At 38.1% G+C, this 13872-nt stretch overlaps 1 protein-coding gene across 1 annotated transcript in view; it reads left to right on the top strand.

Annotated features, from left to right (window-relative positions):
• HORMAD1 (HORMA domain containing 1) overlaps positions 1-13872 on the top strand; it is a 30514-nt gene that overhangs the window by 15612 nt on the left and 1030 nt on the right. The window contains exons 12-13 of the mRNA XM_006861703.1: positions 6690-6773; positions 12298-12369. Coding sequence (XP_006861765.1) covers positions 6690-6773; positions 12298-12369 — 156 coding nt within the window. The remainder of the gene's footprint in view (positions 1-6689; positions 6774-12297; positions 12370-13872) is intronic.

The following is a 13872-nucleotide window of genomic DNA, read 5'->3' as shown; positions in this document are numbered from 1 at the left end:
TTTTATTGTGATAAAATATATATAACATGAGTCCTGGTGTGGTGCTGTGGGTTAATGCGCTGGACTGCAAAGTTGCTTTGAACCACAAGGTCAGAGGTTCAAGCTCACCAGCGCTTCTAAGAAACCCTCTACAGGGTCACTATGGGTCGGAACTGATGCAACAGCACTGAAAAACAACAGCATTTACCATTTGGGCCATTTTTAAATGCATGATTCAGTGATACAAATTAAGTTTACAGTGTTCAGCAACCATCACATTGCTTCTAAAATTTTCAGCACTCCTAACAAACTCTGTATCCATTAAGCAAAGCAGTAGCTTCTCATTCCTTCCTTTCCCAGCTCCTGATAAACTCTAATCTATTTCCTGCCTTTATAAATTAGCCTATTCTAGATAATCCATATAAGTAGGATCATATTATTTGTGTCTGACTTATTTCACAGCATAATCATTTCAAGGTTCATCCATGTTATAACATGTAATCAGAGCTTAATTCCTTTTTATGGCTGGATAATATTTCATTGTGAGAGCATGGTGGCTCTGTAGGATACACATGGGACTGCGAACTGCAAGGTTGGTGGTTTAAACCCACCAGCCACTTCATGAGAGAAAGATGAAGCTTTCTGCTCCTTACTATTTACAGTCTGGGAAACCCTATACAGGGTTTCTATGTGTCAGAACTAACACCACAGCACAAAATAACAACAGCAATATTCCATTGTATGAATGTACCACATTTTGTTTATCCATTCATCTGTTACTAGATGTTCGAGTTGTTTTCAACCTTCAGCTATTGTAAATAATGCTGCAATTAACTTTAGTGTAAAAGTTTCTATTGAGACCCTGCTTTCAATTCTTTTGGCTATATAACTAGTATTGGAATTGCTGAATGATTTGATAATTTCATGTTTAACTTTGTAAGGAACTGTAAACCTGTTTCCCACAACAATCCTTAAACTTTTTTTTTTTTTTTAAGGCTATTGTTTATTTACTTGCTTAGTTATTTCTCCAACTTTCTTATTCTAGGTTCTCTGGAAGAAAACAATGTATTTAGAATGCTTTTTTACTAACAAAATCTGGTTGAAAACTTTTTAGTATATTACTGGTAAATTTGCTTAATAATAAACCTAAATACTATTCAAGGGATCTCAAAATTTCAGAACTAGATAGAATCTTGCCATTATTATTAAGTGCTGTCAAGTCGATTCTGACTCATATGACCCTGTATAGGGTTGCCAAGGGAGTAAATCTTTGCAGGCGCAAAAAGCCTCATCTTTCTCCTGAGATAGAATCTCAAGGACTACTTATTCCACTCATTTTGTGTTTATAAATGGCATATGTAATACATTTTTGTTGCCTTAGAGCAGAACTTGTTAATATGCTTTCCATGTACAGTGACCACCACTTGCCTATCAGTTTATCATACTGTGATGGCTTGTGTGTTGCTGAGATCCTGGAAGCTATGCCATGGGTATTTTCAATGCCAGAAGGTTCACTCATGGTGGACAGGTTTTAGATAAGCTTCCAGACAAAGACAGATTAGGAAGAGAGATGGACTACTTCCAAATATTTAATCATTGAAAAGCTTATGAATAGCAATAGAACAATGTCAACACCAGATTATTTAATATTGAAACATGATGAAAAGCACCCGAATATTATCAGATATAGTGCTGGAAGATGAGACCCTCAGGTTGGAAGACACTCAAAATGCAACTGAGGAAGAGCTGTCTCTTCAAAGTACAGCTGACTGTGATGATGAGAATGGAATAAAGCCCTTGGGGCCTTCATTTGCTGATGGGGTGCAATGCAAAATGAGGAGAAACTGCTTTAGGCATCCATTAATAATCAGAACACATAATGCATGAAGTAGGACTCTAGAAAAAGTGGAAATTGTCAAAAAATGGAATGTATAAACATCAGTATCCTAGGCACTAGTGAGCTAAAATGGACTGGTATTGGCCATTTTGAACCTGACAATCACATGGTTTACTATGCCAGGAATGACAAATTGAAGAGGAATGGAGTTGTATTCATCATCAAAAAGAACATATCAAGATCTTTCATGAAGTACAACACTGTCTGTGATAGGATAATATCCGTACACCTACAAGGAAGACCAGTTAATACTGCTTTTATTTAAATTTACAAACCAATCACTAAAGGCAGTGATGACGAGATCGAAAAATTCTACCAATTTATTCAGTCTGAAATTGATTAAACATGCAATCAAGATGTATTAATAACTACTGGCAATTGGAATGCAAAGGTTGGAAACAAACAGGAAGCATCAGTGGTTGAAAAATATGGCCTTGGTGATAGAAACAATGCTGGCAATCACATGATAGAATTGTGCAAGACCAATGACTTCTTCATTGCAAATACCTTTTTTAAAATACATAAAAAATTATTATATACATGGACCTCACCAGATGGAGTACACAGAATTCAAATTGACTACATCTGTGGAAAGAGACTGTGGAAGACCTCCATATCATCTGTAAGAACAAGGCTAGGGGCAGACTGGGGTACAGACCCTAAATTGCTTATATGCAAATTCAGGCTGAAGCTGAATAAATTTTATTTAAATCCACAAGAGCCAAAATATGACCTTGAATATATCCCACCTGAATTTAGAGATCCTTTGAAGAACAGATTTGATGCATTAGATACTAAGACCAAAGAACAGAAGAGTTGTGGGATGACATCAAGAACATCATAGAGGAAGAAAGCAAAAGATAATTAAGAAAATAAGACAGAAGGAAAAGACCAAAATGGGTGTCAGAAGAAACTCTGAGACTTGATTTCCAGCATAAAAATGCTAAACAAGTGAGGAAGTACAAGAGTTGAACACAGAATTTCAAAGGTCAGCTTGAGAAGACAAAGTCAAATACTACAATGAAATATGCAAAGACCTGGAATTACAAAACCAAAAGGAAAGGGGAAAACAAGCTCAGCATTTCTCAAGTTGAGGGTGCTGAAGATAAAATTCAAACCTCGATTTGCAATATTAAAAGATTCTATGGGCAAATTATTGAATGATGCAGAAAGCATCAAAAGAAGATGGAATATACAGAGTTACTGTATCAAAAAGAAATGGTCAATGTACAACCATTTCAAGAGGTAGCATAGGATCAATAGCCAATGATCCTCAAGGAGGAAATCTAAGGTACATTGAAAGCATCAGCAAAGAACAAGGCACCAGGAATTTATGGAATACAAATTGAAATATTTCAAGAAACTGAGGTGGCACTGTTTCTATACCAAGAGATTTGGAGGACAGATACCTGGTCAGCTGACTGGAAGAGCTCAATATTTGTGCCCATTCCAAAGAGAGGTGACCCAACGAAATGCAGAAGTCATCAGACAGTATCATTGGTATCCCATGCAAGTAAAGTTTTATAACATAATGCAAAAATAGCTGCAACCATACATTGACAGAGAAATTCCTGAAGTTCAATCCAGATTCAGAAGAGGACGTGGAACAAGGAATATCATTGCCAACGTCAGATGGATCCTGGCTGAAAGCAGAGAATACCAGAAAGATGTTTACTTGTGCTTTACTGACTACGCAATGACTTTTGATTGTGTGGATCATGACAAGCTATGGACAACATTGTGAAATATGAGTCTTCTGGAACACTAAAATGAGCTCATGAGGAACTTGTACATACACCAAGTTTGAACAAAACAAAGGAACACTGAATGGTTTAAAATTAGGAAAGGTGTGTGCCACAATTGTATTCTTTCACCATACTTATTCAGTCTGTATGCTTAGCAAATTATCAAGCAGCTGGGTTATATGAAGAAAAACGTGACATCAGGAATAGAGGAAGACTCATTAACAACCTGCGATATGCAGATGATACAACCTTGCTTGCTGAAAGTGAAGAAGGCTTAAAACACTGACGAGAATCAAAAACCACAGCCTTCAGTATGGGTTGCATCTCAAAGTAAATAAAACAAAAATCCTTATCATTAGACCAATAAACAATATCCATATAAATGAAGAAAATATTGAAGTTATCAAAGATTTCATTTTTCTCGGGTCAACCATCAACACTCATGGAAGCAGCAGTCAGGAAATCAAACAACGTATGCATTGGGGAAATCTGTGGCATAAGACCTTTTTAAGTTGTTGAAGAGCAAAGATGTCAGTTTGAGGACTAAGGGGTGCCTGACCCAAGCCATGGTATTTTCAATAACATCATATGCATGTGAGAGTTAGACAGTGAATAAGGAAGACCATAAAAGAATTGATGCGTATGAGTTATGACATTGGAGGAGAATATTGAAAGTACCATGGGCTGCCAAAAGAACAAACTGATCTGTGTTGGAAGAAGTACAGCCAGAGTGCTGCTTTGAAGCCAGGATGGCCAAACTTGTCTCTCATACTTTGAACATGTTATCAGGAGGGACCAGTCACTGGAAAAGGATATCATGTGTTGTAACATGGAGAGTCGGAGAAAAAGACAAAGACCCCCAACGAGATGGACTGGCACAGTGGTGGCAGCAATGGGCTCAGAAGTAGCAATGATTGTGAGATTGGCCCAGGAGCAGGCAGTGTTTCATTCTGTTGCGCATAAGGTTGCTATGAGTCAGTATTAACTCTATGGCACCTAACTACTACTACTACTATATACAGTGAAATCCTATAATATATTTACATCAAATTAATTTGGAAATAATGGGATTTGATGATTATGTAACTACTTCTGTCCTGCTGCTTTCTTAAATGGCAGAGGACTAAATTCCTAAGTTTTGGAAGAGTAATGCCTAATGATCATTTGGGACTTTTCAGTTCTGTGATGGGTCAATTGTGTAGTTTCAGTTTTATTATCTTTACTTTTGTGCTTTTTATGTTATGTGGTTTTGTTTATTATAGGTTTTTGGTTTTTTTTTACTGAATTTTATTTATTTTGCTGTTGTTGATACTTGCAAAAATGACATGACATGGAGGCCATACCTAACCTCCAACTTCATAATGGGGAAGAAGAATCAAACTCTACCATCATCCTGATTCCTATATAGGCAGAAGACAACATGCCTCATCTTCTTTTTTTTTACCCTATCAGGACACCAACAATTCCTCCCACACCTCTTTCTGCTTCTTTGCATGGTTCAATAATCTGTTGCAATATTCACATAGAACTCACAGATAATACTCACGATTATGGGGTTTATTAGGGAAGTGAACATGGTACAATTCAGTATATAATTCAGAAACATCACAGGAAATAGCAGTTCTCTGGTCAGGAATGCCTCTTCTCAGGTCTACTGCAGGCTTGCCTCACTCTTGTCCTCAGCCTCAGCCACAATGCCCCTTGCTGTTCCTCACTTGGGGAAGTGTTAAAAGGCTGTTAGTGATGTCTGTAAATGCCCAAAAAGCACATTCTGAAAGTTTGAAGGCACTCAGCTTTACTCTGTCTGTGTGCCAGAAAGCCCTCTGCTCTCTCTTTCCATGCTGCTGCTTCTGCTACCACCTCTGTGGTCACTATCTCCACAGGGACTTTGTGGTGTAAAGGACACACTCTGCTCTTGGCTTTCTGTTTTCAGTGGTCTTGGGATCCTCTGTTCCCACTTCTGAGAGCGCTTATTTTTAAACCTAACAGGATAGCAAAACTAATCAATCCCACATTAGTGCCCTGTGCAACCTATTTGCATGGTCCCACCCAGTCATTTGGTGGGAGTTACAAAAACTATGGTTGTTGTTGTTGAGCCATAATTTGTTGTACCAAAAGACTGCACAGCAAAACATACACCAATTTAACATTTTCCATGTATACAATTCAGTGACATTGATTACATTCTTTTGAGTCATCTCACTCACTTTTTCTGAGTTGTTCCTCATTAATATAAATTTACTGTCCCACTAATAATTCAAGTTGCTGTTATCCATTTGATCCTATCTAGATGTGGCACTGTGGGTTAATGCGCCAGACTGCAAAGCTGTTTGAACTGCAAGGTTGGCAGCTCAAGCTCACCAGTTGCTCCTCAGAAATCCGATACTGGCTCGGTATGGGTCGGAATAGACTCTACAGCACTTAACAACAACAACAAAAGATAGTTCTTAAAGGAGCCCTGGTAATGTAGTGGATTACGAGTTGGGCTGCTAACTGCAAAGTCAACAGCTCTAATCTACAGCCACTCAGGAGAAACAAGACTTTCTGCTCTTGTTAAGATTTACAGCCTCAGAAACCCTACATGGGGTCACTATGAGTCAGAACCAAGTTGACGGCACACAGCCACCACCAGATAGTTCTTTAAAGAGCATAATACTCAAGGCAGACCTTTTTTTTTTTCTTTTTGACTAGTTAAACTAAACTGTTATTCAGCTCTAGAATGACTTCAGGTTTAAGGTTTAAAGATTATCTCATAGCAGTAGTTTCAGAGGTTCATTTACCTATACACACATACCATAAAGTCTAGAGTCCATGAGAATTTGAAATTCTAGTCTACATTTTCCCCTTTTGATCTGGATTCTTCTGTGATCAAAATATTCATCAGTGGTAGCTAGGCAGCATCCAGTTCTGGTCTTATGACAAAGGAGGCAGTTGTTTATGGAGACAATTAGCTAAATATACCATGTCTTCCTCTTATTTCTTCCTCTATTGCTCCAGGTATATAGAGACCAATATTTTTGCCTTTGATTTTTTGTTACATGGTTTTGTATAATTATCTTCTCTTTTAGGTTGAGCAACTAGTCAGTAAAACATTTGAACTTGATGTGTCTGAAGGCAAAACAAGAAGTGGAAAAATCTTTCAGAATAAGATGGTAAGTATCGCCTTAGGTTTGTTCTCCACTCTAACTTTGTGATATCCCCCTATATGATGTTCCCATATGTAAGTTTATTATGATTTTTAGTACTTCAGTTATTAATCCAATATTTATTAAGCACCTATTATATTATATATATGATACATATTATATTATGTATCAGGTACTCTACTAGGTGCTGGGAATATAAGCTAATAGCATATAGTTCCAGGTTTTAGCTAAAAATTTAGTAACTGGAAGCAAACAAGCAGTGAGATAGAACTATGATAGAAAGAAGACTGAATACGCTACATGATTGCACAAAGGACAGAACAGTTTATTTTACTGAATGTGCAGTAGAGCAGAATGCAGGAAAGGCTTTGAAAAGTGACTCTGTCATTTAGACTCCCAATGTCCTGTTGTTGTTGTTGTTAAGTGCCGTCGAGTCGGTTCCGACCCATAGAGACCCTGAACAGGGTTTCTGAGGCTGTAAATCTTTACGGGAGCAGAAAGCCTCCTCTTTCTCCCGCAGAGCAGCTGGTAGTTTCGAACTGCTGACCTTGTGGTTCGTAGCCTGATTCATAACCACTACACTACCCAAAATGTTCCCATGCTCTAGCTTGTAAATTTATCATCTTGCTAATAAGGTATTATAAAATAATGTTTTATATATAACTTGTATAAATTGAATCTTACATTCTTAAACCAAAAGCATCACTGCTTTCGTTCAGTTTCTGGTATGAATTAATATTTTATTTTAGAACTTTAAGCTACTTTCAAAGGTTCAGGGATGAAGAAAAAGCATTTGTAAAATATGTAAAATATGACATCCAAATATTACTATCAGTGATGTGTTAGAGCTGGATTATAAAAGTTGCTTAGCATTTCTTCCAGACTCCTCATTCAATAACATCATGTTGGTAGCTTGAAATTTAACATGGTGGGAGTATATACAGCACAAAAATCATCAAGTGCCTCAGATCATAGTTTTATTTTTGTTTTGTTTTATTTTTTGTCTCAGAGTAGTTGCTAAACATTGCTAACATACAACTGATTATAGTGCCTTTTTAAGGTGCATCTTTTTTTTACACTCTCAGTGGGGAGTTAGAGCTAGCAATAAGATAGCATTCAAACTAGTACGTAGATGAAAACACTACCACTACCACCATCCTTTACTAGGAAGTGCAGTGGCTTCACAGGATAAGCACTGGACTGTGTACTACAAGGTCAGCAGTTCAGGTCTATCAGCCATTGTGCAGGAGAAAGATGAGATTTTCTGTTCCCACTAAAGATTTACAGCCTCAGAAACCCTATACAGGGTTGTTATGCGTCAGAATTGACTCAATGGCACTTAACAACAACAATCCTTTAGTAAAATATGTTGTTGTGCACTGCTGTCTGCTCAGTTTAAAATCATAGCCACCCTATATAGGATCTCTGAGGAGTGACTGGTGGGTGGGTTTGAACTGCTGACCTTGCAGTTAGCAGTCCAGTATTTATCCTACAACATCACACAAGGACTAAGAGTATAAGGAGGAATTCCTTGTAATGTAATATTAAGATGTTTAGGGGACATAAATTCATTTCTGAAATTGCCCTTGTTTTTGTTTATGAGCCAGAGTGCTCTTGATTTTGAGAAACATGAATGACTGAATTACAGTTAGGAAATGACAAAAAATTAAAATACGTAATAACGTTTGTACTATGGAAATAATTATTGAAAAGGCATTTTTTTTCTTTAACATGTTATTGTGCTTAGGTGAAAGTTCACATAACAAATAATTTTCCAATCATAGTTCATATACAAATTGTTCAACGATATTGGTTGCAAACTGGCCCCCCTCGCAATGTGTCAGTACTCTCTCCATTTCCTCCCTGAGCTCCCTGTTTCTATTCATCTGGTTTCCTTATCATTCCCTGCCTTCTCGTCTTTGGTTTTGGCAAATGTTGCCCTTTTGGTCTTGGATAGTTGATGCTCTAAGGAGTAGGTTCTTCTTGGATATTATTGTTTATTTTATAGGCCTGCCCTGGTGTGGTGCTGCTGTAGGATAAACACTGAGCTACTAACCACAGGGTCAGCGGTTCAAACCAATCAGTTGCTCCTTGGAAACCCTATACAGGGTCGCTATATGTTGGAATCAACTTTAAAGCACTTACCAATAACATCTGTTATTTGGCTGAAGGAGCACAATGGCTCTGTATAAGCATGTTACTTTGAACCACAAGGTTAGAAGTATGAGCCCACTAGCCGCTCCATGGGAGAAAGATGAGACTTTCTTCCCCCTCAAAGATTTAAAACCTCAGAAACCTTATATGGGTCACTGTGAGTCAGTATTGACTTGATGACACTTAACAACAACATTCGATGGCTGAGACGTACTCTTCAGGAATGTCATCAGTTTCAAGTCTAAGGGATTTCTAAATCTTAGGGGTTCTTCCAGTGTCTTTCAGACCAGTAAGTTTGGTTGTTTTCATTGTTGTTGTTCTATATTTTCTAACTTTCTAACTGGGACCTTCTACAAGATGGGGTTCAAAGAGTTCATAGAAAAATTTCATTTTCCAAGAACTTTTTGGAGCCCCATCGTACTGTGATCCTGGTCAGTGGGGTAGTGGAGCTGTGTACCATCTAGCTCTTCTGATTTCAGGTTAGGGAAGACTGTGGTTCATTTGAGCTATTAGTACTTTGGACTAACCACTTTCTTGAGTCTTCAGTTTTCTTCATTCTCCTTTGCTCCAGGCAAGAAGAGACCAATAATAGTTGCTCACAAGCTTTAAGATTCCAGATGCTACTCACCAGATTGTTGTTGTTATTAAGTGCCATTGAGTCAGTTCTGATCCATAGTGACCCTGTATAGGCTTTCCTAGGAAGGCTGGTGAGCTTGAACCACCGACCTTGCGGTTCAAAACGGCCTTACAGTCCAGTGCATTAACCCACAGTGCCACATCAGGACTCCACTCACCAAATTAGTACATTATTTTTATGAACTGTGTTTTGCCAGCTGATCTAGATGTCCACTGAAACAGTGGTCCTTAGACTTCAAGTTTAATAGTTTAGTTCTGATGTTTAAGTAGTTTCTATAATTGTGTTTTATTATATATGTGTTCTAAGAGACTCCTGGTGTGGTGCTGTAGGATCAGCAATGGACTGTGAATCACAAGGTCGACAGTTCAAACCCACTAACTGTTCTTGGAAACCTTATGTAGGGTTGCTATGAGTTATAACCGACTCAACGGCACCTCACAACAAAAATTATATATATAAGTATGTTGTTGTTGTTATGTGCTGTGGAGTTAGTTCCAACTCATAGCGACCCTATACAGGGGTTCTGAGGCTGTAAATCTTTACAGGAACAGAAAGCCTCATCTTTGTCCCGCCGAACAGCTGACCTTGCGGCTCGCAGCTGGATTCGTAACCACTACGCTAACAGAGCTCCATATATACGTTGTTATTGTTAAGTGCTGTCAAGTTGATTCCAACACATAGTGACCCTATACAGGGTTTCCAAAAAGCATCTGGTGGGTTGGAATTGTCGACCTTGCAGTTTAAACCGACCTTGCAGTCCAGTGATTATCCTATAGTACCACACCAGGACTCCATATATATGGAGCCTCAAGATCGGTGGATCTGTGGTTCACACCCATCACCTATTCCTTGAAAACCCTATACAAGGTCACTATGAGTCGGAACCAACTTTATGGCACTTAACAACATAAATGTGTGTGTATGTGTGTATGTGTACATATATATGTGTGTGTGTGTGTGTGTGTGTTAAGTGCTGTTGAGGTGGTTCTGACCTGTGGCAACCAATGAACGGCTGGTGGTTTTAACCACTGACCTTGTGGGTAGCATTCCAGTGCTTATCCTACATTGCCACACCAGGATCCTATATACATATAGCTATATGTATAAGGAGCTCTGGTAGTGTAGTAGTTACAAATCGGGCTGCTAATCTCACGGTCAGCAGTTTAAAATGACCAGTGGTTCCATGGGAGAAACATGGGACTTTCTGTTCCTGTAAAGATTTGCATCCTCAGAAACCCTATACAGGGTTGCTATGAATCAAGACAGACTCCATGACACATAACCACTGCCATATATGCAATATTTAAGAAGCTCTGGTAGAATAGTGGTTATGAGTTGGGCTGCTAAACTCAAGATCAACAGTTCGAAACTACCAGCTATTCTGTGGGAGAAAGATGAGACTTTCTGCTCCTATAAAAATTATGGCCTCAGAAATTCTATACAGGGTCGCTATGAGTCAGAACTCCACAGCACAGAACCAATCAAACAACCAATGCAATATTGATAAATATATATGTAGAAATAGCCACAACTATACCTATATATGGAGTCCTGGTGTGGCACTGTGAGTTAACACACTGGACTGCAAAGCTTGTTTGAACTCCAAGATTGGCAGTTCAAGCTCACCACCTGCTCTTCAGAAACCCTATGCAGGTTCAGTCACTATGGTTCAAAACTGACTCAACAGCACTTAACAACAACAACAACATACCTATATATGGAGTCCTAGTGTGGCATTGTGGATTAATTCACAAGACTGCAAGGTCAGTTTAAATAGCAAAGTCAGAGGTTCAAGCTTACCAGCCGCTCCTCAAAAATCCTATACAGGTTTGCTATGAGTCAGATCTGACTCGACAGCACTTAACAACAACATACCTATATATAAGGTTGTTGTTGTTAAGTGCCATCGAGTCAATTCTGATCCATAGTGACCCTGCATAGGGTTTCCAAGGAGCCGCTGGTGAGCTTGAACCACAGACCTTGCAGTTCAAATGGCTTTGCAGTCTGGTGCATTAAATATAAGCTGGGCTGCTAAACAGGAGGTCAGCAATTCAGATGTACCAGCAGCTATACAGGGGCCAAAAAAAAGAGGCTTTCTGCTTCTGTAAAGATTTACAGCCTTGGAAACCCTATACAGGGTCACTATGAGTCGGAACTGACTCATTGGTACATAACCACCACTCATTGGTACATATGGAGTCCTGGTGTGGTTCTGTAATAATAAGCACTGGACTGCTAATCACCAGGTCAATGGATCAAACCCACCAGCCACTTCTCAGAAACTCTATACAGGGTCACTATGAATCAGAACCAAATTGACAGCATTTAACAACAACAACAATACCTATATATAAGGATCCCTGGTAGCATAGTAGATTACAAACTGGGCTTCTAACCACAAGGTCAACAGTTCAAATCTTCTAGTCACTCCACTGGAGAAAGAAGAGACTTTCTGCTCCTGTAAAATTTATAGCCTCAGAAACACTATAAAGGGCCATTTTTAGTTGGAACAAACTCAATGGCACAAAACTACCACCACCATACCTATATATGAATGCAGGTGTATTCCCATATGACATCTATAAAAGGGCATTTTAAGTGTCAGAAAATAAATGTTTCCTTTTCAAGGTTACTAATATGATAGTTAATAGCTTGTCATCATACAAGATTCATTTATAAACTGCATATGGTCGTGTACGTTTGAAAAAATCAAGCATTGGCTGTTCTTTCTTTATGGAGGCTAATGGAAATCAACCAGTAAAATCTCTTAAAGAAAATCGGAAGAGAAGTCTACCTAAATCTGGAAAAACAGTAAGTCTCATGATAATATGTATGCTGAATCAAATGGCAAATATAAGAATATAGTCAGTTTAGATTAAGATTAAAATGATAAATATATTTACATAGACTTCAGAACTCTGATTTTAAAATATTGTTTAAATATATTTTTTTCTTTAAAATGAGGTAGTTTTAAATAAGATGTACAAAGTTGACTCATTAATTTTTTCATGTAGTTATTAAGGAGCTCTGGTGGTGCAGTGGGTTAAGCCTTGGGCACTAATGAAAAGGTTGGTGATTTGAACCCATTTTTCCATGGAAGAAAAGTGAGGCAGTCTGCTTCTCTAAAGATTTACGGTCTCAGAAACCCACTGGAGCTGTTCTACTCTGTCCTATAGGTTTGCTATGAGTCAGAATCGACTCAGTGGCACTGGGTTAGATATTTACTGCCTTATTACTTGAATTATTTGAAGTAGTTAGAGGAATCTATAAAATGAAAATCAGTGTCAGGAAAAGTATGAGTAAAAAGGGTGCTTTAAAAAAATTGCAGGCGATTTTGTTAATTCAGAGCTAAAGTTGTGCCCAGAGTGGCACAAACAATTAAGCACTCAATTACTAGCAAAAAAAAATTGGGGATTCAAACCCACCCGGAGGCTCTTTGAAGACAGATGTGCTTCTGAATGGTGACAGCCTTCAAAACCCTATTGTTGTTGTGTGCCGTGGAGTTGGTTCTGACTCATAGCGACCCTGTACAGGGTTTCTGAGGCTGTAAATCTTGACGGGAGCACAAAGCCTCCTCTTTCTCCCACGGAACAGCTGGTAAAACCCTATGGAGCAGTTCTATTCTGTATACAAGATGTTGCCTGGAGTCAGAATTGACTCAATGGCAACTAATAACAAAATGTGCCACATATTTGATCTGAGTTTTATAGAGGCCAAAACTAAAGTGGAAACAAGGAAGTTGCTAAATTCATATGTTCCCAAAAATATATAGAAGGAAAAAAACACCTCTTCATGACCTAAGTCCTGTGACAGGTAAGTACTTAACATTTCTGAGATAAATATTCATATTAATTTTTCTGACTAGAATTTTTAGTACTAGTAGGTTAAAATTAGATATTCCAGATCTTAAGAATGTTTTTAAAAATTCAAAGGTTAGAGGTGATTTCAAAAATGTAATTGGTTAATACTGTTTTCAATTTGCATAACTTAAGGGAATGGAATAACTTGACATTCCAGTATTATTTTTAAGTTCTTTAATTTTCCCTAATTATTAAGCCTTGATATTCTGAAAAATCATAACCCAATTTATAGTCCCTAATGAGTTTGACTTTTTCCTTGGAAACACAAATTCAGTAAGAAACCCAGTGAATCTTAATATATGTTCCCTACGATTGACCCAAGCCATGGTATTTTCAATAACCTCATATGCATGCGAAAGTTGGACAGTGAACAAGGAAGATCATAGAAGAATTGATGCTTTTGAGTTATGGTGTTGGAGGAGAATATTGAAAGTACCATGGGCTGCCAAAAGAA

This window comes from Chrysochloris asiatica, unplaced genomic scaffold, assembly GCF_000296735.1.
Source record: "Chrysochloris asiatica unplaced genomic scaffold, ChrAsi1.0 scaffold00042, whole genome shotgun sequence".
Lineage (NCBI taxonomy): Eukaryota > Metazoa > Chordata > Mammalia > Afrosoricida > Chrysochloridae > Chrysochloris > Chrysochloris asiatica.
The sequence above is the reverse complement of the archived record's forward strand: the minus strand, read 5'-3'. Positions and strand labels throughout refer to the sequence as shown.